Below are 26,767 nucleotides of genomic sequence, written 5' to 3'. Positions count from 1 at the left end.
AACAGTTTGAACAGTTTGGGGTCACATTGGTCGAGGTTTGTTACTATGCCGATAACCTTTGCCATCTCGGAAATATGTGTGACCAGACCTTCTCAAATACCCCTGCTCTAAAAGGAAACATCACTGTGGAAGCGAGCAGTGATAAATACATTCATAAAGCACATTCCCTATTGTCTTCCTGTCTGAGAGTATAGTGTTGTATATGAGTAGGGCCAGACAGAATATACAGGGAATTTTTTCGACCACTAACTTCACTCATTTAGCAGCAGAATTTGAATTAATTCCAGCATTTGATTTTTAATCATTTCTACCCCTCCACATCATGTCTGGTTTAAACGTCCTCGTATACAATGTCCCTGTATATAAATTCCATGGGCACGTGACTATCCACGTATGGACACTGTATTAGTAAAGAACTGTGTTCTGATATATGGACACTGTATGGAAATACAACTTCCATGGAAGTGTGAAATGTCCTAATATGGACACCATATCAGCATACAAATGCCATGGACTTGACTGTTCTAGTATGGACAACCGTATGAGTATACAACTTCCATGGATGTGTGAATCTGATATCGACACCATAATACAAAGACTGAACTTCCTTTGAGCCAGACCCTCAGCTACTCACAGGCAGTGGACCACGGTGCGTCCGTCTCCCCCGTCGTACTGCTCCTGCCACTTGGCCAGACGTCTCACCAGCTGCAAGATGGAGCGCTTGGACAGGGGCGTGTCCCGATAGGCCGGCCAGCCGATGAACTGGAAATGCTGCACCAAACGGTAGCCATCCTGGGGCTGCCAAAGAATCATAAATGAATGCCGTTATCAACATCATCATCATTGTTGTTGTGGTCAACATCATCATCATGGACAACATCACAGATAGTATCCTCATCATGCTTAGCACAATCATCAACCACTAGCAAGGTAATCTTCCTCCTCATTATAACCATCATCAAAATTGGTAGAGGGACTTCGCCAATTTGAAGGGGGATCAAGTTTACCTCTGTGTCCACTGCAAATATAAACCACTCAGCCACTCAAGTCATTAATTAACTGCTGACGCACGGAGCACCTCATCAGAAGCACATCTATTCCCAGTGTATTTGGGACTCATCTTTGCTTCTCTTAGCCAGAGCAGAGCCAACAAGCCTACTCCTGGCAACCACAACAAAGACGTCATCTGGCTCCATGCCCAAGCTGGGAACAAGGGAGAGACTCATTTTGTCGTACAGGAGCCGTGTCATTTGCTTCTCGCGGTGGCGATGGAACCATTTCATGGTAAATTGGAGAAGCCACCGCTGCGGCTTTTTGCACCATCATGGAGCTAAGTGTTGATTAGCTGGCTGGCGAAGCCTGCCGTCTCTGCTGGTTAAAGTGGGGGGCCATGAGCAAGCAAGAAGGAGAGGAGAGAGAAAGGAGTAACCGAGTGCAACGAACACAGGGATTCATGTGGCAGTGATTTAATGGTGTCTAATGAGTATTAGTGTAAAATAAAGCCCCCTCATATGGAACCAGTCTGAACCAGCCATTGCACTGCCAGGCTTGGCCTGTCTGTTAGCGCCATCCCCATTGGCAGGGCTCAAAGCAGAGTCTAAATGTTTACGGGACGATTGTGCCCATGTATCAGACCCGGGTTCAGATACTATTGGAAATCTTTCACATGCTTTGAGCATTTTCTTTAGCCTGCCTGGAGTGCCAAATGGATATTGTTTTCACTTTTGGGACTATTCTATTTGCTCCATTTTCCCAAGCAAGCTCATTCAAACACAGCTGGAGTATTAGAAATGATTTAGAATAGTATCTTAACCCAGGTCTGACATGGGTATGTGGTGTGCATGGCACAAGCAATTAGGTTGACATTTGAAGGAGTCTAAGTGACAAGACAGTGTCCTAGTGTTATATCGTCGTGGAGTGTTGTAGAAGTGGAGGCAAGACAAATGTATATCCGGCATTTGAGCATCTGTTTCTTTTTTATGCTGGTCTGTGACCTATGGGATGTAATACAGTTTGTGACCTATGAGAGAAAACGAGCAGAGCTATATAAAGTCCTACAGCCATAGATTCTAGTTTCTATGACTGTGATAATAATAAGTCACCTATACAGTGTTCCCTATTCATTTTAAAACCTGGTTTTGACACTGTACTTTATTGTGATACAGACCCTGGCCATGTTGCAGATCCTGAAGATGCGATTGATGATGTCTTCATCGATGTCAGCTGAGATGAACTCCACCTGGACGGGGCCGTAGCAGCAGGAGCTCTTCTCGGGCCAGTACTGCATGCAAAGCTAGGGAGAAAAGAGGGAGTTAGCCATAGAAGTATAATTATTTCTACATTTAACATGGCCGCCGGTGCACCCATCACAGAAAATGTACTTGACTGGGAATGTCCGTTCTAGTAATTCTATTTATATGGCGTGAGCCTTGCTACATCACATGCTGTTGTGGACACTGTTGTTGACATATAGTATTCTACCCATTGGAAAGCACTGAAAACATTAAATTAACTACACATTGCTTTGGCCATTTGAACAAAACCATCTCCAACTCACCATTATTGATTTCATATGCAAGGTCATACAAGTACGAGAAAAGAAAAACATTGCTAACATGCTGGGTGGAATCAATGGAAGGTCATGTGCACACACAGGAAAAGCTTTGACCATATTGGCCTCTGCACGGTACACCTACAGCTAAGGGCCATGATGAGCAATCCTCCAGTCTAGTACTTTTGAAAGGTTCCAACCTCTTAAAACGAGTTCACCCTCACGTCAATAGGCCTTTGCTGGGCTTCAATCTAGGTGTCTGTCTGAGGGTTCTGGAAGCTATGTCGGATAGTTAAACCCCTGGCAGAGAAAAGAGCAGCTAGTCCTGCCCTATAAAACTGTGTGTATGTGAGACCCGGAGGAGGAGATGACAATGGAGGGATAGATGAATAATAATAATAAATAATAATAGAATGAACAGAGAGCAATAGAGCATGTGTAAGACCTCCACAGCAGACCGATAGTCAAAGAGATAAGAAAAGTCACTGTGTGTGCATGCGTATGTTTACGTGCACATATATGTGTGTGCGCACATGCCTGTGTGTATGCGAACCCAGAGGGTGAACAATACACACCTGTGCTGCATCCATCTCGTTGAGCATGACTATCGAGGAGCAGTTGTAGTCGAAGACCAGCCTCCAGAAGTCGGCGGCCGTGTTGGGCAGCGGGTGCTGGGTTACGATGAAGGCTGCTGGCTGTTTATGGCTCTGGAAAAAAAATCAATAACACAGTACTTCAGCCCTCAGTAGAGAAGGAGAGAGACACAGAAAGAGAGAGGGACTCCAATACCTGATCAACTCGTGGCGAAGGACAAAGAGCCAAAGCAGGCGGACTCCCACGGACAGTGTTAACCTTGCGCCGTAATGCATTGACAAGAGAAATCCAGCTACAGATCATTACGCTGCTGCCAGGCAGGCCGGGTCTGGGAAAGACACCGCTGGCTTTATTTAACTCCACCTCTGTGCTTGTTATTGTCTGCCGTTGTTGTCTTATCAGCTCTGTGTAGCTTATCAGGATCTATGTCAGAGGAGGCTCCGCAGAGGAGGAAGAGTAGGACCATCCTCCTCGCAATTTTTTTTTTCTAGAAACATTTAAACAAATGATCCTTTTTAGATAAAACTATAGTAAATATATTCACATGACACCAAATAATTGACTAAAACACACTGTTTTGCAATGAAGTAGCCTCAGCAGAACTCTGTAGAGTAGCACCATGGCGTAGCCGGAGGACAACTAACTTCTGTCCTCCTCTGGGTACATTGACTTCAATACAAACCTAGGAGGCTCATGGTTCTCACCCCCTTCCATAGACTTACACAGTAATTATGACAACTTCTGGAGGATGTCCTCCTATCTATCAGAGCTCTTGTAGCATGAACTGACCAGTTGTCCACTCAATAAAAGGTTTAGAGAATGAATCTACTACTGAAAGCATAAGCTAGAGCTAGCTAGCACTGCAGTGCATAACATGTGGTGAGTAGTTGACTCAAAGAGAGAGATAGACAACAGTTGAACAGTTTTGAATAAATGTATTTCTTCCAAAATTATTAAGACACAAGAGAGAGAGAATTAGCTATATTTGGTTGTATATTTAATGAAAAAAAATATCATCCTCCCTCATCTTAAATGGCACTGATCTGTGTGTATATATCTGCTTTGAGAGCCTATGAGGCTGCCTCACAGTCATCATTTATCACAGTGCTATGGCTTAATGGTGTGTTGGATAATGATCAGTTGTTAAAATGATGTTTGTTATCTTTTGTATTGCTGTTGCACTATGACATTTAATTGTTAAACACAGTTTCTGCCTCCACATATCCCCACAACAAATGTAATAAACATAAAATCCCTGTACTAAGTCATAACACAACAGTACGAAAGCATATCTCAAACTAACTGATCTGTCTGCCAGTTTGGATGACATCTTCAGCCAAGCTAAAGCCAATGGTTAAACCCTACTTGGAAGTCTGCAAATAGTATTTTAAATCTTTGAGCGTTTGTTTGAGTCTGGCTATAGAGTGCCAGATTGGCAGGGTTGGCACCTTGGGACAATACCAGTGGTTGAGAGAGAGAGAGAGAGAGAGAGAGAGAGCGAAAGAGAGAGAGAGATTAACTTACATCCATGAGGGCAGCGTTGATGTAGTTACTGGACTCTCCATCAACAGAGATGAGGAAAGGCAGGCAGCGATCCACAGACAGGACGTCCATGCTGCGGTTCTTGTCATGGTTCCGGGGGAGCAGTCCCACGCTACAGTCTTCAGGCCTCACCCGGGGAGTCACGATGTTCAGAGTCTGGAGAGCGAAGACATTATTTTTACAATTATTTGTCAGGTCGTAACAAGTTTTTTTTTTTTTTTGAAAACCTACATTGTCTTAACAAGAGTTTCTGGGTCACGATTACCAGGATCAGTAGAGAGGCAGAGTCAGGTGCAGGAGACAGAGGTCCGGAGTAATAGTGGGTTTTAATAGAAAAATCCGGGAACAACACAAGAAGCCGAAAGGCACAGGGCGCACATAAATTCAACTCGGGAAAACACGTTCCCAAAACAAAAGACGCACGGGGCGCAGCCCGGTAAATATAATTAGCAACGAGCGCAGCACTCACAACTGTCCTGAGTTGACATAAAACAATCCCGCACGAGAACCCAAACTGAAAATACACACTAAATAACCCCCCACTAATGACAGACACAAAACAGGTGCGGGATAGACAGACAAAACCAAAAGACACAGAAACATAAATCGGTGGCAGCTAATAGGCCGGCGACGACGACCGCCGAGCGCCGCCCGACCGAGGAGGGGCGCCACCTTCGTTGGATACTGTGACATGCTGACTATTTTCATCTTCGACACGTGAACTTTTTGTAACCTACTGGGTATTAACTTCCAACCCGAGATGTTCAAGACACAATACAGTATTCTTCTAAGCTAAATCATATACATAACATTAGTCTAGTACATTAGTCTCTGGGAACTAACACAAATATTCAGGTCTCAGGCAAGGTTTCTCCCTCCGCTAGCGTTATTCACCAAACCACCACCTCTGCAACACTCACAATGACATAGCCCTGAATCGACTGCCCAGACTAGTAGTGGAGAATGAATTGGTGAGTAAATAAGCCCACGAAAACAAATAATCTGCCCCTATTTTCTTTGATTTCCATATTCAAACATAACAGCATTACTGGTAGTCAGTGCCTTCAACAAGTGCAAATACTTCACTAAAGCGAAGGCTGCAGATCACTTATGTATGAGGGAGAATGAGAGATATTGAGATTGGGAGAGCGATAGAGAGATATGTATCATACATTATGAGACAGATCACAGATCTGAGACCTGTGCTTGATATAGTGATGGGATATTAATCTCAGAGAGAATACGGAGCACAAGTGCTTAGCTGCCGAGTTCATACTGTATCCTGACGGTAGCTACAAAGCCTTGTTCTTGGAGAAGGCAAATGTCATACCTCTTAGGAGGAAAAGAGAAGGGCGGACGGACAGACAGACGGACGGACAGACGGACACAGAAGTGGAGAGTGCTAACCTGAAACTCGTCCTTAATTTGGCTAGAGTTGGTCTGTGGGTCCAGTCTGATAATGTTGTAGTATATGGCTCTGAATTCACAGACTGGGATGGCTGTGTTTCCACATAGGCAGGCTTCCAGGATGGCATCGTGGACAAAGACATACTGCTCCTGGGGTAGGACATAATACATAACAGGTGAGATGACATGCGATGTCAAAAGAGGTTAATGTATTTCTACCCTTTAGGTCAACACCAACACACAAAATGCCACTTTATTTACAGCACTTCAACCACTAGTTGGACTCTATTCATTAGACTCAATCCACATGTACTGTTGAAATGTTTTGAGAACAGAGCAGAACATACAGGTAACAAGTCCAACTCTGACTGTTTGTACACTGATATACAAAACCATAATTAGTTGTCTGCAACACTTTACATTAAGTTACCACTATTACTATGCAACTACACAGTAATAACTATATCATCAACATAGTAGTTAAATAGGTATTACTATGTAATAGGGTTGTAGCGGTATTAGTTAGAACACAATTGGATGAGTAAGTAATTACACATCCACTTGCTGAAGGTTATTCCACATATGTAATTACTGATGTTACACATTTTCTTGTGTTTAATGTTTTGTAATTACATGTTTGATAGTCACCTGTGAATTACCATGTTAATAACGCAAACCAAAATCTGACATAGTTACATGTAACTACATGGTGCCATTACCATCAAATCCACCAGTAATACCGGGTTGCTCTGATGATGTAAATAGGCTAGGACCTGGAAACACACCCTGTGATTAACTACTGGTTATTTTAGATGAGTTCATTTCTGTGTTATTACCTGGCTCAAAGGGTATACTGAATCAAGTGTCAAGTAACAACAATGTAGTTACATAGGATATACTTAATTAAGCAGTAAGGTCCGAGGGGGTGTCGTACGGTGCCTTCGGAAAGTATTCAGACCCCTTGACTTTTTTCACATTTTGTTACGTTACAGCCTTATTCTAAAATGTATTAAATACATTTTTTTTTAAATCAGGAAACTACACACAATACACCATAATGACAAAGCAAAAACAGGTTTTTATCTGAAAATGTATTAAAAATAAAAACCAGAAATACCTTATTTACATAAGTATTCATACCCTTTGCTACGAGATTCATCCTGTTTCAAATGATCATCCTTGAGCTGTATCTACAACTTCATTGGAGTCCACCTGTGGTAAATTCAATTGATTGGACATGATTTGGAAAGGCACCTGTCTATATAAGGTCCCACATTTGACAGTGCATGTCAGAGCAAAAACCAAGCCATGAGGTCTAAGGAATTGTCCGTAGAGCTCCGAGACAGCATCGTGTCGAGGCACAGATCTGGGGAAGGGTACCAAAAAATTGATGCAGCATTGGAGTTCCCAAGAACACAGTGGACTCCATCATTCTTACATGGAAGAAGTTTAGAACCACCAAAACTCTTCCTAGAGCTGGCCGCCTGGCCAAACTGAGCATTACATTTACATTTACGTCATTTAGCAGACACTCTTATCCAGAGCGACTTACAAATTGGTGCATTCACCTTATGATATCCAGTAGAACAACCACTTTACAATAGTACATCTATATATTTTTTTGGGGGGGAGGGTGGGGGGGGGGGTAGAAGGATTACTTAATCCTATTCCAGGTATTCCTCAAAGAGGTGGGGTTTCAGGTGTCCCCGGAAGGTGGTGATTGACTCCGCTGTCCTGGCATCGTGAGGGAGCTTGTTCCACCATTGGGGTGCCAGAGCAGCAACTGTGCTTCCGCAGAGGTAGGGAGGCGAGCAGGCCAGAGGTGGATGAACGCAGTGCCCTTCTTTGGGTGTAGGGACTGATCAGAGCCTGAAGGTAAGGAGGTGCCGTTCCCCTCACAGCTCCGTAGGCAAGCACCATGGTCTTGTAGCAGATGCGAGCTTCAACTGGAAGCCAGTGGAGTGTGCGGAGGAGCAGGGTGACGTGAGACAACTTGGGAAGGTTGAACACCAGACGGGCTGCGGCGCTCTGGATGAGTTGTAGGGGTTTGATGGCACAGGCAGGGAGCCCCACCAACAGCGAGTTGCAGTAATCCAGACGGGAGATGACAAGTGCCTGCATTAGGACCTGCGCCGCTTCCTGTGTGAGGCAGGGTCGTACTCTGCGAATGTTGTAGAGCATGAACCTACAGGATCGGGTCACCGCCTTGATGTTAGCGGAGAATGACAGGGTGTTGTCCAGGGTCACGCCAAGGCTCTTAGCACTCTGGGAGGAGGACACAATGGAGTTGTCAACCGTGATGCCGAGATCATGGAACGGGCAGTCCTTCCCCGGGAGGAAGAGCAGCTCCGTCTTGCCGAGGTTCAGCTTGAGGTGATGATCCGTCATCCACACTGATATGTCTGCCAGACATGCAGAGATGCGATTCGCCACCTGGTTAACAGAAGGGGGAAAGGAGAAGATGAATTGTGTGTCGTCTGCGTAGCAATGATAGGAAAGACCATGTGAGGATATGACAGAGCCAAGTGACTTGGTGTATAGCGAGAATAGGAGAGGGCCTAGAACTGAGCCCTGGGGGACACCAGTGGTGAGAGCACGTGGTGCGGAGACGGATTCTCGCCATGCCATCTGGTAGGAGCGACCTGTCAGGTAGGACCAAGAGTGAGCCGCGCCGGAGATGCCCAACTCGGAGAGGGTGGAGAGGAGGATCTGATGGTTCACAGTATCAAAGGCAGCAGATAGGTCTAGAAGGATGAGAGCAGAGGAGAGAGAGTTAGCTTTAGCAGTGCGGAGAGCCTACGTGACACAGAGAAGAGCAGTCTCAGTTGAATGACCAGTCTTGAAACCTGACTGATTTGGATCAAGAAGGTCATTCTGAGAGAGATAGCAAGAGAGCAGGCCAAGGACAGCACGCTCAAGAGTTTTGGAGAGGAAAGAAAGAAGGGATACTGGTCTGTAGTTGTTGACATCAAAGGGATCGAGTGTAGGTTTTTGGAGAAGGGGTGCAACTCTCGCTCTCTTGAAGATGGAAGGGATGTAGCCAGCAGTCAAGGATGAGTTGATGAGCGAGGTGAGGTAAGGGAGAAGGTCTCCGGAAATGGTCTGGAGAAGAGAGGAGGGGATAGGGTCAAGCGGGCAGGTTGTTGGGCGGCCGGCCGTCACAAGTCGCAAGATTTCATCTGGAGCGAGAGGGGAGAAAGAGGTCAAAGCATAGGGTAGGGCAATGTGAGCAGGACCAGCGGTGTCATTTGACTTAGCAAACGAGGATCGGATGTCGTCTACCTTCTTTTCAAAATGGTTGACAAAGTCGTCCGCAGAGAGGGAGGAGGGGGGGGAGGGGGAGGAGGATTCAGGAGGGTGGAGAAGGTGGCAAAGAGCTTCCTAGTGTTAGAGGCAGATGCTTGGAATTTAGAGTGGTAGAAAGTGGCTTTAGCAGCAGAAACAGAGGAAGAAAATGTGGAGAGGAGGGAGTGAAAAGATGCCCGGTAGTTTTCCTCCATTTCTGCTCGGCTGCCCGGAGCCCTGTTCTGTGAGCTCGCAATGAGTCGTCAAGCCACGGAGCAGGAGGGGAGGACCGAGCCGGCCGGGAGGATAGGGGACATAGAGAGTCAAAGGATGCAGAAAGGGAGGAGATGAGGGTTGAGGAGGCAGAATCAGGAGATTGGTTGGAGAAGGTTTGAGCAGAGGGAAGAGACGATAGGATGGAAGAGGAGAGAGTAGCAGGAGAGAGAGAGCGAAGGTTGCGATGGCGCAATACCATCTGAGTAGGGGCAGAGTGAGTAGTGTTGGAGGAGAGCGAGAGGGAAAAGGATACAAGGTAGTGGTCGGAGACTTGGAGGGGAGTTGCAGTGAGATTAGTAGAAGAACAGCATCTAGTAAAGATGAGGTCAAGCGTATTGCCTGCCTTGTGAGTAGGGGGGGACGGTGAGAGGGTGAGGCCAAAAGAGGAGAGGAGTGGAAAGAAGGAGGCAGAGAGAAATGAGTCAAAGGTAGACGTAGGGAGGTTAAAGTCACCCAGAATTGTGAGGGGTGAGCCATCCTCAGGAAAGGAACTTATCAAGGCGTCAAGCTCATTGATGGGGGAGAAGGGCCTCGGTCAGATAGGTGATCAAATACAAGATGGTCACTCTGACAGAGCTCTAGAGTTCCTCTATGAAGATGGGAGAACCTCCCAGAAGACAACCATCTCTGCAGCACTCCACCAATCAGGCCTTTATGGTAGAGTGGCAAGATGGAAGACACTCCTCAGTAAAAGGCACACGACAGCCCGCTTGGAGTTTGCAAAAATGCACCTAAAGACTCTCAGACCATGAGAAACAAGATTCTCTGGTCTGATGAAACCAAGATTGAACTCTTTGGCCTGAATGCCAAGCTTCATGTCTGGATGAACCTTGGCACCATCCATACGGTGAAGCATGGTGGTGGCAGCATCATGCTGTGGTGACGTTTTTCAGCGGCAGGGACTGTGAGACTAGCCAGGATCGAGGCAAAGATGAACGGAGCAAAGTACAGAGAGATCCTTCATGAAAACCTGCTCCATAGTGCTCAGGTCCTCAGACTGGGGCGAAGGTTCACCTTCCAAAAGGAAACAACCCTAAGCACACAGCCAAGACAACGCAGGAGTGGACAAGTCTCTGAATGTCCTTGAGTGGCCCAGCGAGAGCCCGGACTTGAGCCCAATCAAACATCTCTGTAAAGACCTGAAAATAGCTGTGCAGCAACGCTCCCCATCCACCCTGACAGAGCTTGAGATCATCTGCAGAGAAGAATGGGAGAAACTCCCCAAATACAGGTGTGCCAAGCTTGTAGTGTCATAGCCAAGAAGTATCAATGCTGTAATCACTGCCAAATGTGCTTCAACAACGTACTGTTTTTACTTTGTCATTATGGGTTATTGTGTGTAGATTGATGAGGGATTTAAAAAAATAATAATTTTAGAATAAGGCTGTAATGTATCAAAATGTGGAAAAAGTAAAGGGATCTGAATACTTTCTGAAGTCATTGTACATACAAAACACAGGGAAATCACATTTTTAACTGCACTGGGCCTTTAAGCCAGGTCATAGAAATATACAAATAGAAAATTACTGGTAGTTAATGACAGGGGGCACACACAGTTTTGGTGGTTCTAAACTTCTTCCATGTAAGAATGATGGAACCCACTGTGTTCTTGTTACAATTATTGTTACCAGTCCTAGCCTATTTATCAACCCTGATTTTACATGTGGATTTGATGGTATTGGCACCTTGTTGGTACATGTAACAAGGTCAGATTTTGTTTGAAGTTATTAAAACCTCTTAGGGATCCCTTAATCCGTTAGCGGGATAGATTTCACAACATCCAGTGAAATTGCAGAGCGCCAAATTCAAACTACAGAAATATAAATATTCAACATTCATGAAAATATAAGTGTAATACATCAAAATAAAGCTTAACTTCTTGTTATTCCAGCCGCTGTGTCAGATTTCAAAAAGGCTTTACGGCGAAAGCATACCATGCAATTATCTGAGGACAGCGCCCGCATACAAAAACATGAAAACCACTTTCAACCAGGCAGGTGCAACACGAAAGTCAGAAATAGCTATTTAATAAATGCCTTAACTTTGAAGATCTTCATCTTTTTGCAATCTCAAATGTCTCAGTGAAACGATGAATGGTCGTTTTGTTCGATAAATTCCTTATTTATATCCCCAAAATGTCAATTTATTTGGCGCGTTTGATTCAGAAATACATCGGTTCCAATGACTACAAAGTATCTAATAAGTTACCTGTAAACTTGGTCCAAACATTTCAAACAACGTTCCTAATCCAACCTCAGGTATCCTAAAATGTAAATAATTGATACAATTTAAGACGGGATAAACAGTTTCCAATACCGAAGAAAAATAACACGGAGAGCGGTCCTGTTCACGCGCAACGAAAGACTTGAGACCTTCTGAGTGACACATGAAAAGAAGAGGACTACTTCTTAATTTCTCAAAAGAAAAACATTGAACAATTTTTAGAGACTGTTGACATCTAGTGGAAGCCATAGGAACTGCAATCTGGGCCCTAATAAATCAGGTTTCCCATAGAAACACATTGGAAAACACAATGACCTCAAAAAAAGAATTCCCTGGATGGATTGTGCTCAAGGTTTTGCCTGCCAAATCCGTTCTGTTATACTCACAGACATTATTCTAACAGTTTTAGAAACTTCAGAGTGTTTTCTACCCAAATCTACTAATCATATGCATATCCTAGCTTCTGGGCCTGAGTAACAGGCAGTTTACTTTGGGTATGCTTTTCATCCGGACGTGAAAATACTGCCCCCTATCCCTAATTAATATGTTAATTCACAGGTGACTCTAAGACATGTAATTACAAAATATGAATTACATAGTGGAGCAAGAAAATATGTGATAACATGAGTAATTACACATGTGGAATAACCTACAGCAAGTGGATGAACATCAATACGTATAATCTAACACAGTTCTCCTTAGGCAGAACAAAACATTTTAAACACATAACCACATAACCTCATGCTCTGTGATGAAACGGTTTCATAGCCTGAAAAGCACATTGCATAAATTTCCAGTTTGAAGCATGTAAAGAAATCTCTTATGGAGAAGAAAGTGAACCGCAGAAAAAAAGGCAGCCATATAAGAAGTTCAAGAGGCTGTTTGTGGCTCAACAGTGGTTGCATTAAGTTCATCAAGTGGCCAGAGATATTAAAGCCTCTCCAAAATCCCAGCCATTGAATAGCATGAATAGCATTGTGCATATTTTCACTCAACTATACAACATTTCAGTGGCATTAGAACAGGGGTGGGTAACATCCGGCCCGTGGGCCCACGAAACCATTCAATCCGGCCTAGAGAAGGTTTGAGTAAAAAAATGTATATCAGTGGCGGTCGATGCTGTTTAAGATTAGGGGACAATTTTTGTTATGAGTATTAGTCCAAATAGTTGCAAACGAGAGTTTCTATTAGGAAAACTCAGGTGGGTTTATCCCTGTTTCGTTCCGTTTGCTTCCATTAAGAAAGGTTTTTCAACAGATCACTTTCATAGCAGCCACATAAAAACACCGTCATCACTTTGCTTGTTATATAATTCCTTTTCGCATCTACGTGCACTCCTCCTCTAACCTTTTCCCTTCACTTTATGACTTTAGTGCACAACACAACAGCTGTCTGACACCAGGCATAAAAAACTTTCCAACTCAAACCTTCAAACCATAATTGCTAACCGCTACACACAGTTTACATCGTTGTTACCATATTAGCTAACGTTATACTCAACATAGCTACTAGAACTAACACGTTAGTAAACCCGCTACAATCACACTGTACAATGTACAGCAAGCAGTTTAGAAGTTTAGCCCCAGTGGCAATAAATTAATAAAACCAAAGGCTTACTTTGACTTGGAAGAGTTCCAGTGTTGGATAGCCTTAGCCAGCTAACTAACATAAATAGCATTCCTCTCTGTTTGAACCGGGTGTTTAAATAGGCAAAATTACAGTAGCTAGCTGCATTAGCTAGCTAAGTAAGTGAACGTGAGACGAAATAAAATCTACCTGACTCAAATTAAGATACTCCTGCAGTGCTATACACAGTCTCTCTCTCTCTAAGTCTATGGAAGGGGTTAAAACCATGGGCCTGCTAGGTTTTGTATTGAAGTCAATGTACACAGAGGACAGAAAATGGCAGTCCTCAGGCTACACCATGGTGCTACCCCAGACAGTGTGGTTGAGGTTACTGTAGACCTTCATTGCAAAACAATGTTTTAATCAGTTATTTGATGACGTGAATACAGTGGGGGGAAAAGTATTTGATCCCCTGCTGATTTTGTACACTTGTCCACTGACAAAGAAAGGATCAGTCTGTAATTTTAATGGTAGGTTTATTTGAACAGTGAGAGACAGAATAACAACAAAAAAATCCAGAAAAACACATGTCAAAAATGTTATAAATTGATTTGCATTTTAATGAGGGAAATAAGTATTTGACCCCCTCTCAATCAGAAAGATTTCTGGCTCCCAGGTGTGTTTTATACAGGTAACGAGCTGAGATTAGGAGCACACTTAAAGGGAGTGCTCCTAACCGCAGCTTGTTACCTGTAAAAAAAGACACCTGTCCACAGAAGCAATCAATCAATCAGATTCCAAACTCTCCACCATGGCCAAGAACAAAGTGCTCTCCAAGGATGTCAGGGACAAGATTGTAGACCTACACAAGGCTGGAATGGGCTACAAGACCATTGCCAAGCAGCTTGGTGAGAAGGTGACAACATTTGGTGCGATTATTCGCAAATGGAAGTAACACAAAAGAACTGTCAATATCCCTCGGCCTGGGGCTCCATGCAAGATCTCACCTCGTGGAGTTGCAATGATCATGAGAACGGTGAGGAATCAGCCCAGAAATACACGGGAGGATCTTGTCTATGATCTCAAGGCAGCTGGGACCATAGTCACTAAGAAAACAATTGGTAACACACTACGCCGTGAAGGACTGAAATCCTGCAGCGCCCGCAAGGTCACCCTGCTCAAGAAAGCACATATACATGCCCGTCTGAAGTTTGCCAATGAACATCTGAATGACTCAGAGGACAACTGTTGAAAGTGTTGTGGTCAGATGAGACCAAAATGGAGCTCTTTGACATCAACTCAACTCGCCGTGTTTGGAGGAGGAGGAATGCTGCCTATGACCCCAAGAACACCATCTCCACCGTCAAACGTGGAGGTGGAAACATTATGCTTTGGGTGTGTTTTTCTGCTAAGGGGACAGGACAACTTCACCGCATCAAAGGGACGATGGACGGGGCCATGTACCGTCTAACTGTCGTTGTAGGAAGTGGACCAAGGCGCAGTGGGTTGAGTGCTCATTTTTAACATTTATTGAACACTTAAACAAAAACAAGAAACCGAATGGACGACAAACAGTAATGCAGGCTAACACACAGCAATGCAAAATCAACCTCCCACAATTCCCATAACAAACACACCCCTATACATAGGACCTTCAATCAGAGGCAACGAGGAACAGCTGCCTCCAATTGAAGGCCCAATCCCAATTAACTAAACATAGAAGTAAACACCCTAGATCTAACATAGAAATACACAACATAGAACCTAACCAAAAACCCTGGACTAATCTAAACAAACACCCCTCTACAAAACACAAATACCAACAAACACCGAACCACATAAAACAAACACCCCCTGCCACGTCCTGACCAAACTATAATAACAAAATACCCCTTTACTAGTCAGGACGTGACACCGTCAAATCTTGGGTGAGAACCTCCTTCCCTCAGCCAGGGCATTGAAAATGGTTCGTGGCTGGATATTCCAGCATGACAATGACCCAAAACACACGGCCAAGGCAACAAAGGAGTGGCTCAAGAAGAAGCACATTAAGGTCCTGGAGTGGCCTAGCCAGTCTCCAGACCTTAATCCCATAGAAAATCTGTGGAGGGAGCTGAAGGTTCGAGTTGCCAAACGTCAGCCTCGAAACCTTAATGACTTGGAGAAGATCTGCAAAGAGGAGTGGGACAAAATCCCTCCTCAGATGTGTGCAAACCTGGTGGCCAACTACAAGAAACGTCTGACCTCTGTGATTGCCAACTAGGGTTTTGCCACCAAGTACTAAGTCATGTTTTGCAGAGGGGTCAAATACTTATTTCCCTCATTAAAATGCAAATCATTTTATAACATTTTTGACATGCGTTTTTCTGGATTTTTATGTTGTTATTCTGTCTCTCACTGTTCAAATAAACCTACTATAAAAATGATAGACTGATCATTTCTTTGCAAGTGGGCAAACGTACAAAATCAGCAGGGGATCAAATACTTTTTTCCCCCACTGTATATGTATTATAGTTTCATCTAAAAAGGATATATATTTTTTTTATGTTTCACTATTTTTATTTTTATGAAATTCACAGAGTAGGATGGTATTCCCCTTCCTTCTCTGAAGAGCCTCCATTGATATATGTTAACCGTTTACAGGAGAGGCATTTTTTTCATCAAAATGCGTTTTGTTTTGCAGAAAGTCCTGGAACATGTGAAGTTTCATGTGCCTTAATAACAAACTTGTATTCCATCTGTAACTACAAATAAAATTGTTCAATTACGAGCCTAGTTGGTTTAGCCACGGAAAAGGCAGGAACATTCCCACTAGCCATGATTGGCTGAGATAATGGATGTTATGGACATGGCGGGAGATGAGTTTGGATTGGTCTGCCAGGTAGCATGCTTCTTACTACAATGTGAGCTGCTCAGTATGCGTTGATAATCCTTTCTACCGCATCTTTTTTTAAATATATAACGTTAGCCATTGAGAACTTAAAAAGTTGTGCTACTTTTCTCAACAACATGGACGCCCTAAATTTAGCAGATGCTATTGACAGATCAGTTGGAAGAAGTTGTGACGTGCTACTTTCCACACATGCCACAGTCAGTGTGAACCGGAATGACTTGACACGACCCAAAAGAGAATTGGTGAAAAACAAAACAGAGTTAAATGGTTACAGTCTACCGTGAAGAAGCATTCATCCATGTATACAGGTAAGAGTTTAGCTACATTCTCAGATATTATACATGTTTTTAATTTTGTCAGAAAGTCATTTTCATTGCAAGTTAAAGCTTACTGTTGGCTAGCTAGCAGACGTTAGCATGCTGTCTCACTAGCTAACGTTACGTGTATGATCTCTAGTAATATTATTCAAATCAGAAATCCATTTGCATTGCTAGTTATAGCCTAATGTTAGCTAGCTAACATTGAACCTAGTTGGTTAGCATTAGCTACCTGTAGATTCATACTACAGCTATGACAATCAATTTGTATTGGTAGTAGTATGAGTTGTTATTACATCAGTTCATTGTCTAGCTAGCTAGTTAGCTAGCTACATGTCTAAACAAAATTGTGACCCATCCACTTAGCTAGTTGTGGCTGGGGGTGGATATAGCATTTTTTTCACATGACCCATCAATTTAGACAAGTGTGTCTGGGTAAGTGTCATCTAATAATTATAAAATATTTATAATCTGGACACTTTCTGTTTTTTATATTTCTACGATGCAAATATGCAAGTAACCACTTCACTGTATGATTTACACCTTCTGTATCCTGTGCATGAAACAAATAAACGTAGATTGTATTTGATATAGTGTGTGTTTACCAGAGAAGGTAATGTGGAGAACAACATGAGTTTGCTGTTGTATTACCGTTATTTAAGGGTGACTGGAAACTCCCACGGTCGTAACCCTCACTTAGCAAATACACTTGCAAACTCATTCACAGAATAAAAATGTGTGCGAACTAAGTTATCTATTATTCAGCATGTATTTAATATTAATAGGATCATTGGGATGGAAGATGCATGACTGAGAACTCTCCAGAGGTAGCTAGGCTCGCCTGGCTTGGGAAATATATCAGAGGAGACACCACACACATTTGATCAGAAGTGATATCACGCTTGCTGATGGTTTGTACGAATGGTTGCTAGTCGCAGAGTTGTTGAGAATATACAAGGTATATCAGTCTAGTGGGTACACATAAGTTAATGAAACAGTAGTAGTTATGGAGAATACTGATGCGTATTTACTATTAGCCCTTTTGTTGTTCTCACTATTGACATTGAAGTAGCACTCAGAGTATTTGAGGGGAGTAGTTTGAGAAAGATGAGAATCACAGAATTGTTCATCTTTATAAAATAATCAGTAGTTAGTTGGGATGCAAGGTGATTTGTAGATCAGTGATTCTGTTTGGCCCAGCTGAAATGTAGTTGATCTCAAACACACACATTATCTCACAGGTGCTGTTTCTCCACTAAGAACAACTTTCATCACTGACTGCGTGATCCACTGGAAAATGTAACCCTAATAGCCTGGAATGGCCTGTCTGGCAGATAAGGCCCAGGCTTATAGACCATAGAATCTGGTTTCAAGGTCTGGGGGGCTTTTCCCAGATAACATTTCTACGCTTTAGACTCTCCCTGCATATGACTCACTTTACATTATCATGTCTAAGCTTTACAATATCCTATTTCTATGTTTTACAGTGTCCCTCCATAGGACGCACTTTAAAATATCCCTGCTGAATATTTCATGCAGAACATCTAACTGTGGGCAGTGCGTTACGACATAGGATCAGTCTGGTGATTGTCTGGGAAAGAGTAGCCATAGCAGGCTACTATTTGAGCCTTCTTAACCCTTTGTCATGGTGATGGAAAATGCTACGCTAACAGACTTGCTATGACTTTGAACTTTGGTTGCACTCCCTTTACACTTGGTATGAGGATGGCTAATGCTAACTGTGTAACTGCTAGTAATTACTATCAGTACCATTGAACAAAATAACATGTGAATGGCTAATGCTAAGGCTAACCTAAAAATACCATGTTAACGCTAGGTATAAGGATGGATAATGCTATGATAATTGGCTAACTGCACTTTTAAACACCGCACAATTTTTTTATGTACCATGTCGTGGAAAATTGCAAGATTATGTTATAATGCTTGTATTGGATTATAATGGTTGTTTTATTTCGACAGAATAGAGTATTCTGTTAACTATTGTGTGTGTGTTTTACTGAGGATGGGCCTCTATGAGATAGCACTGACAGAGGAGATTTACGATGTCTTTGGGTAATAAAGCCTAAAGAGCATTCCAGATAACATGAGCTAATGGTTCTGTTCTATACCGTACCAGGGAGAGACGGTTCCAGTTTGGAGTAGGAGGCCCAGACACTGGTCTATACAATGAAAACTGTTGACACAGCAGTTGCTGTCTGCTATGTTTTATAGATATCTTTCATACAAATCTTAACCTTGTGACCATTCTATGTATCTGTTGTTCGTCATGTAGGTTGAGAGGGGTGTATCTTGGCTATAAAAGATCTTTGTACTTTTGTGTTGTCACTTTCAATGGTTCATTAGAGATAGTGCATCATTGAAAGTCAAGTGCTTTTGCAAAGCTCTTCTTATTAACCTCTATGGGCTAGGTGGGACGCTTGCGTCCCACCTACTCAACAGCCAGTGTAATCCCGTGGCGCGTTATTCAAATACCTTAGAAATGCAAAACCTTCAATTTTTCAAAAATATGACTAATTTACACCATTTTAAAGATAAGACTCTCTTTAATCTAACCACACTGTCCGATTTCAAAAAGGCTTTACAACGAAAGCAAAACATTAGATTATGTCAGCAGAGTACCCAGCCAGAAATAATCAGACACCCATTTTTCAAGCTAGCATATAATGTCACATAAACCCAAACCACAGCTAAATGTAGCACTAACCTTTGATGATCTTAATCAGATGACAACCCTAGGACATTATGTTATACAATACATGCATGTTTTGTTCAATCAAGTTCATATTGATATCAAAAACCAGCTTTTTACATTAGCATGTGACTAGCATTCCCACCGAACACTGCCGGTGAATGTACTAAATTACTCACGATAAACGTTCACAAAAAGCATAACAATTATTTTAAGAATTATAGATACAGAACTCCTCTATGCACTCGATATGTCCGATTTTAAAATAGCTTTTCGGTGAAAGCACATTTTGCAATATTCTCAGTAGATAGCCTGGCATCACAGGGCTAGCTATTTAGACACCCAGCAAGTTTAGCACTCATCAAAGTCAGATTTACTATAAGAAAAATTGTATTACCTTTGCTGTCTTCATCAGAATGCACTCCCAGGACTTCTACTTCAATAACAAATGTTGGTTTGGTCCAAAATAATCCATTGTTATATCCAAATAGCGGCGTTTTGTTTGTACGTTCAAGACACTATCCGAAAGGGTAAATAAGGGTGGCGAGCATGGCGCAATTCGTGACCAAAAAATTCTAAATATTCCATTACCGTACTTCGAAGCATGTCAACCGCTGTTTAAAATCAATTTTTATGCCATTTTTCTCATAAAAAAAGCGATAATATTCCGACCGGGAATCTGCGTTTAGGTAAACAGACAAAAGAAAAGAAAGCATTCGGTCGACTCGGGCACGCGCCTAAGCCCATAGTACTCTGAGCGGCCACTTGCCAAAAGCGATAAAGTGTTTCAACCAGAGCCTGCCTCGATATCGTTCAGCTTTTTCCCGGGCTCTGAGAGCCTATGGGAGCCGTAGGAAGTGGCACGTTATTGCACAGATCCTCAGTCTTCAATAAAAAGAGCCAAGATGAAACACTACTTCTCAGACAGGCCACTTCCTGCATGAAATCTTCTCAGGTTTTGGCCTGCCATATGAGTTCTGTTATACTCACAGACAACATTCAAACAGTTTTAGAAACTTTAGGGTGTTTTCTATCCAAAGCCAATAATTATATGCATATTCTAGTTACTGGGCAGGAGTAGTAACCAGATTAAATCGGTACGTTTTTTATCCGGCTGTGTCAATACTGCCCCCTAGCCCTAACAGGTTAAAGATGTAGTTTAAGTATAACTCTGACTGGTGTGTGAAGTTTGTAACTCTCCTCATTTGGTACTGCAGAAATTAGCCACCACAACCATTATGTGCCATTATATATCAGGGCACTGTAATGACTAATACTTAAACTATGATACAGTACTGTTCTCTTCTTTACCCACTGTCCACACACAAGCTAATCAGTACATTACTTCACCAACCTCGGTTTGCACCATGTTAACCCTTTGTGAGCGTAGTTCGCGGATGCAGTTGAAGATGTCCACCACACCCTCGTTCTCGGCCATATCCAGCATAATGTCCACAGCTATGAAACAGCCTGTCCTTCCAGCCCCGGCACTGGAGAGAGAGAGGGGGGAGAGAGAGAAAGAGAGAGAGAGAAAGTATTTCTCAAATGACTGCCTCGCCTGGTTCACCAACTACTCAGATAGAGTTCAGTGTGTCAAATCGGAGGGCCTGTTGTCCGGACCTCTGGCAGTCTCTGTGTTGGTACCACAGGGTTCGCTTCTCGGGCCGACTCTTTTCTCTGTATATATCAATGATGTCGCTCTTGCAGCGGGTGATTCCTTTATCCATCTCTACGCAGACGACACCATTCTGTATACATCTGGCCCTTCTTTGGACACTGTGTTAACAAACCTCCAAACGAGCTTCAATGTCATACAACACTCCTTCCGTGGCATCCAACTGCTCTTAAACGCTAGTAAAACTAAATGCATGCTCTTCAACCGATTGCTGCCTGCACCTGCCCACCCGACTAGCATCACTACTCTGGACGATTCTGACTTAGAATATGTGGACAACTACAAATACCTAGGTGTCTGGCTAGACTGTAAACTCTCCTTCCAGACTGATATTAAACATCTCCAATCCAAAATTAAATCTAGAATCGGCTTCCTATTTCGCAACAAAGCCTCCTTCACTCACGCTGCCAAATTAGATGCAGTCTATCACAGTTCCATCCATTTTGTCACCAAAGCCCCATATACCACCCACTACTGCGACCTGTATGCTCTCGTCGGCTGGCCCTCAGGCTATTCGTCGCCAGACCCACTGGCTCCAGGTCATCTATAAGTCTTTGCTCCGCCGTATCTCAGCTCACTGGTCACAATAACAACACCCACCCGTAGCACGCGCTCCAGCAGGAATATCTCACTGGTCATCCCCAAAGCCAACTCCTGCTTTGGCCGCCTTTCCTTCCAGTTCTCTGCTGCCAATGACTGGAACGAATTGCAAAAATCGCTGTTGGAGACTTATATCTCCCGCACTAATTTTAAGCATCAGCTATCTGAGCAGCTTACCGATCGCTGCAGCTGTACACAGCCCATCTGTAAATAGCCCATCCAACTACCTACCTCATCCCCATATTGTTTTCATTTACTTTTTTGCTCTTTTGCACACCAGTATTTCTACTTGCTCATCATCATCTGCACATCTATCACTCCAGTGTTAATCTGCTAAATTGTAATTACTTTGCTACTATGGCCTATATATTGCCTTACCTTCTTACGCCATTTGCACACACTGTATATAGACTTTCTATTGTGTTATTGACTGTGCGTTTGTTTATTCCATGTGTAACTCTGTTGTTGTTTGTGTCGCACTGCTTTGCTTTATCTTGGCCAGGTCGCAGTTGTAAATGAGAACTTGTTCTCAACTGGCCTACCTGGTTAAATAAAGGTGAAATATATATATGTTTTTATGTAATCAATGTCTCCAGTAAGGCCTTTTTTTTACAGTACATGCTTACATTTTTTTGTTATCTAGAACCTAAAAGGGTTCTTCGGCTGTCCCCATAGGAGAACCCTTTGAAGAGCCCTTTTTCGTATCAGGTAGTACCCTTTTGTGTTCCATTAAGAACCCTTTCTACAGAGGGTTCTACCTGGAACCCAAAAGGGTTCAACCTGGAAACAAAAAGGCTTCTCCTATGGGGACAGCCAAAGAATCCTTTTGGAGTGTGCAGCTCCTAATCTATGCTCTGTAATTGACCTGCCACAGTTAGCGGTGGCAGTGACACATGAAGACACATGCCCTATGATAAACATATTTTGAACTGCACTGCGCTGCCACAGTTAGCCAAAAGAGGCAGGACTGCCTTATGGTGCTGACAAACAGCGCACTCCATCAGCCCCTTCTAGTGACAGGTAGGGGTTAGAGCTATTTCCCCTTACCCCGGTGTTAGGAGTTAAGGAAACACACCCAGCAGAACGGGCTGTGAGGGTGGGAGGGAAGGAGTTGTGATGGAAGGGAGATAGTGGTGGAGAAGAGGTAGAGGAGAGGTAGGAGAGGGGCCTCCTTAGCCATCATTCACTCGGCAGCATCCTGACAGGTCCCAGCTCCGGATCTCAGGAGCTGGGGGCCACTCAGTAACTCGGCAACCTGTCAGATAGCCTGTCAGCTGCCGGTGATTAATGGTGAGAGCGGCAAACAACTGGTTCCTGGCAGGGGGATAACAGCCAAGGAGTGCCCCAGGAAATGTGAAATTACTCCACAGTCTGTCAATGGGGGCCTACGCTCTGTGGGCCAAAGTTCATCCTGTTGGCCTTCATCTGCATCCCATCTATATTTTAGTTAAGTGGGGGAATGGCTGCCAACCTCCATGTAGCTCCATTGGACAGTCGTTGTCAGCGCTCAACGAGGGAATTCGGTGGGGGAGTGATTGGAGCATTGTATTTCAAAAGCTAGGCTGACCTTTTTAGGAGAACTTGAATCGGCAACGCTTTGGATCGTGGAAAAGCGATGGAGTAAGGAATGAGAGGTACGTTAAATATAGTGGGCCGTTACGGAGACTAGTCTCTAGTCGGAAGTATGGGTCGGCAGGTAGCATAGAGGTTAGAGCAATGGTCCAGTAACCGAAAGGTTGCTGGATCAAATCCCAGAGCTGACAAGGTAAAAATCTGTTCCCCGGGTGCCGAAGATGTGGATGTCAATTAAGGCAGCCCCCAGCACCTCTCTGATTCAGAGGGGTTGGGTTAAATGCAGAAGACACATTTCAGTTGAAGGCATTCAGTTGTACAACTGACTAGGTATTTCCCTTTCCCCTAAATGGGACACATGCAAAAAGTTTGAGCTTTTTGATGTCAATGCCTTTTCTGCCTATTGCCCTAGCGTAAACAATCCCAGGACACAAACTAGTTAAATGTTTTACATTTAGCAGATGCTCTTATCCAGAGCAACTTTCAGTAGTAAATGCATACATTTTCTTACTGGTCCCCCTTGGGAAACAAACCCATAACCCTGGTTTTTCAAGAGCCATGCTCTACCAACTGAGCTACACAGGACCTAGCAAGATGGAGGATGTTTTTAAGGACTGCATTTCACAAGTGGCTAGTTTGCATCAGCTACTTTCACATGGCGTTATGGCTAACTGACGGTTTCTATTGTTGTATTTGTATTTATTATGTTGCGACACCAGTTAATTTGACAACTAATAAACATTACCTACCTAGCGGGTGGCCATCTACAGACAGGACTTTGCTATTTAGCTAGCTAGCTATTGAACTTGCTAGCAAACTCAGATATACTTGAAAATGAGGATTCAGCTGGAAAAACGCTTGACTGTGTTGCTGTGCAATGGATATGAAGCCGATGAGAGCTCTCCCATTTCTGTTCTAGCTGTTACGATTACCTAGTAGGTCAGTGCTGACCACAAATGCTTATTTGCTTGCTAGTAAAATAAACGTCCTGTTCCTACAGATGGTTAACTAGCTAGCTTCCTGTTGTTTATCTTATTCAATGCTCACTAAATACATTTGCATTGAAGTTAGCTACTCACAGCAGTACCCACTGGAAACAAACTGGTTCAGTAAATGTTGTTTCCACGTCATTTCAACCCAAAAATTATATGTGATGATGTTGAATCAACATGGAAAAGTCAATGTAAGGGAATTTAGTATTTTTTCCCCAAAAACGTTTAACCTAAATCCAATGAAAGGGTGACATTCTATTTTGATTTCACATTAAATTCACGTTAGTTGACAACTTAACCAAATGTAAATCAAAACTAGACGTTGAACTGACGTCTGTGCCCATTGGGTAGCTATCTATTTGTATAGCTAGCTAGCTCACTAGCAAAGCCAATAGATATCTTATCTATGTCTATGGTTATAGCTAATTTGCACATAGACATGGTTATAGTAGTCTTGCTATGGGGGTTACAAGCATCTTTAGATGAGACAGAATAAAGGCTTTTGTGAAGAGTAGTTTTAACACAAATAGTATTTAAAACTAATCAGTGACAGGGTTGTCTACCATTTACAGTTTTGTATAATTTTACGAACACCTTGAAAAAACACCTATGCAAAACCCTAGCACCCCTCTCCATCTAGCCTTTTCCATTCTAGGTATGTGTTAAAACCTACCTGACTCAAACTAAGAGACTCCTGCAGCACTATACACAGAGGCCAGCTGGCTGGCTCTCTTTCTCTCTCTCTCTCTCACACACACACACGCAACACTAGCAACTTACTCGCCCCAAGTGACGTTACAGACAGAGAAAACTAGCTATTCAATATTTTCATACTACTACCAGCTTACCTTTGCTACACTCCCACCCATTGGTTATTGTCATATCTAACGGCAGCAGAGGCCACTGGAGGTGCCATGGTGATGCCCCCTCACTTGCCCTTCAGCACGTGCATCATGGCCCTTGGCACAGCCTGTAAATTCTAATCTCCCCCTCTCTTTCTCTCTATTATCTTCCGCTGTAGGAGCAGAGAAGATGAAGAGGCAGCAATCAATATGGTACTATGACAGCTCATCTACATCCCTGGTGATATGGATGACGACAGACAACGAAAGTGCTCAAAGAGAGCCAAGTCAGCCGGCCCCCACTCACACATGAGTTGTGCCATAAATGCACTCAACTGAAGGGTTCTACAAAGTCCCAAAGGATAAGACAGGGTAAGAGAGAGAGAGATGGCTTTTCTCTAGAAATTACTTTATTTATTTATGGTACTGACTGCCCAAACACCTGGATCCACAGGTTTAACTGAATCGATCTTTGATTCCTGGAGGGGCACGTGTCTGCTGGTTTTGGTTATTTCCTTTCAATTTGTGTCCAATTAAGACGTAGACAACCAGGTGAGAGGAGTTCCTAACTAATCAATGACTACTTAAAGCATTGTCAAAATTGGGGGGCAGGAAAGAAACTTGCCAGTGAGCATGGGTAGTACAGTATCTAGCTACAGTAGAATACATTTGTGATTGACATTGGTGTTTGTCAACAGAGGGCACCCAAGAAGAAACATAATTACCTCAGTAAAGGTAAGGAAAATGTTTAGCCTGTAGTAGAGTTAATTTATAACAAAAACATATGTTTGATTAGCTGGTAGATTATTAATGGCTAGTGAGCAAGTTAAAGCTAGTATTAACTGGTTAGCTAACTGGATGTCTAAATTACTATAAGCTGACAAATGCTAGGTAGCTAGCTAGCACAAGTTTCTAGCTACCAGACAGTAACGTTTTACAAGTTGCAGTCGTGTAATTTGTCCCTCCTTTTAGTATAGATGGGTTGTTATACCATTTATAAAATGTATTTGATGATTTATGTGCCATAATTACAATGAGGACATGGTGTTCCTCGCCTCATTCCAGGGCGACTGCCAGTTGTTCTCCCCTGCTGCTAAGCGCTGCTAAGCCTTACGTTTCTCCAAGGTCGGGATATCAGAGATTATATGGTGGATGTCACTCTCCCGCAACAGGTGTGAACCCTCCTTTTTACCCAGGCAATTCTTAAAGGTTAATGTCATCAATCCAATGTATGAGAGTGCGAAGATAAGAAGGGGCAGGGGATAAAGTGGCAGTATAACATTTGCTATAGTCTCTTCCATTCTCGTCCTTGGATGTATTAGAGGGAGAAAGGTGCCCCGTGCTTCATGGGAGCAGAAAGCACAACGCCTGGCACTTGAGTTAATCCACTCTGAAAAAGTCTTAGTCACATCTGCTTTGTTTTGAGAGTCCCGAGCCAAAAGTGAAATTGCATTGTGCTATTTAGCAGCCTCTCCATGTCACATCTCATTGTGTACATGCACTCCCCCCATCCATCCCTCTCCCCCACTCCCCCTCACCTCCCTCCACCTAGCCCCCTTTGCCTGTCTGAGCTAAATGCCTCGGTCTCAAGGGGTGGATGTTTGAGTGGGCTGCGGAAGGGTGAAAGAGAGAGAGCGAGAGAGAGAGGCCTTAGTCTCCCATCGCTCTCGCTCATTCACTAAAGATGAAAGTGACGGCTCCCAGCTACTGTGGTGGTTATTT

General features: G+C 43.2%; 1 protein-coding gene across 16 annotated transcripts in view; it reads right to left on the bottom strand.

The window, feature by feature from the left end:
* Positions 1–26,767, bottom strand: part of LOC106582631 (receptor-type tyrosine-protein phosphatase T) — a 591,582-nt gene that overhangs the window by 18,385 nt on the left and 546,430 nt on the right. For all 16 annotated transcript variants that reach the window (XM_045705237.1, XM_045705245.1, XM_045705240.1 and 13 more), the window contains 6 exons: positions 20,719–20,854; positions 6,095–6,244; positions 4,670–4,843; positions 3,127–3,258; positions 2,168–2,293; positions 635–798 (listed from right to left, as the gene is read on the bottom strand). In XM_045705237.1, coding sequence (XP_045561193.1) covers positions 635–798; positions 2,168–2,293; positions 3,127–3,258; positions 4,670–4,843; positions 6,095–6,244; positions 20,719–20,854 — 882 coding nt within the window. The remainder of the gene's footprint in view (positions 1–634; positions 799–2,167; positions 2,294–3,126; positions 3,259–4,669; positions 4,844–6,094; positions 6,245–20,718; positions 20,855–26,767) is intronic.

Source organism: Salmo salar, chromosome ssa22 (genome assembly GCF_905237065.1).
Source record: "Salmo salar chromosome ssa22, Ssal_v3.1, whole genome shotgun sequence".
NCBI lineage: Eukaryota > Metazoa > Chordata > Actinopteri > Salmoniformes > Salmonidae > Salmo > Salmo salar.
This window is presented reverse-complemented; position numbering and strand designations above follow the sequence as displayed.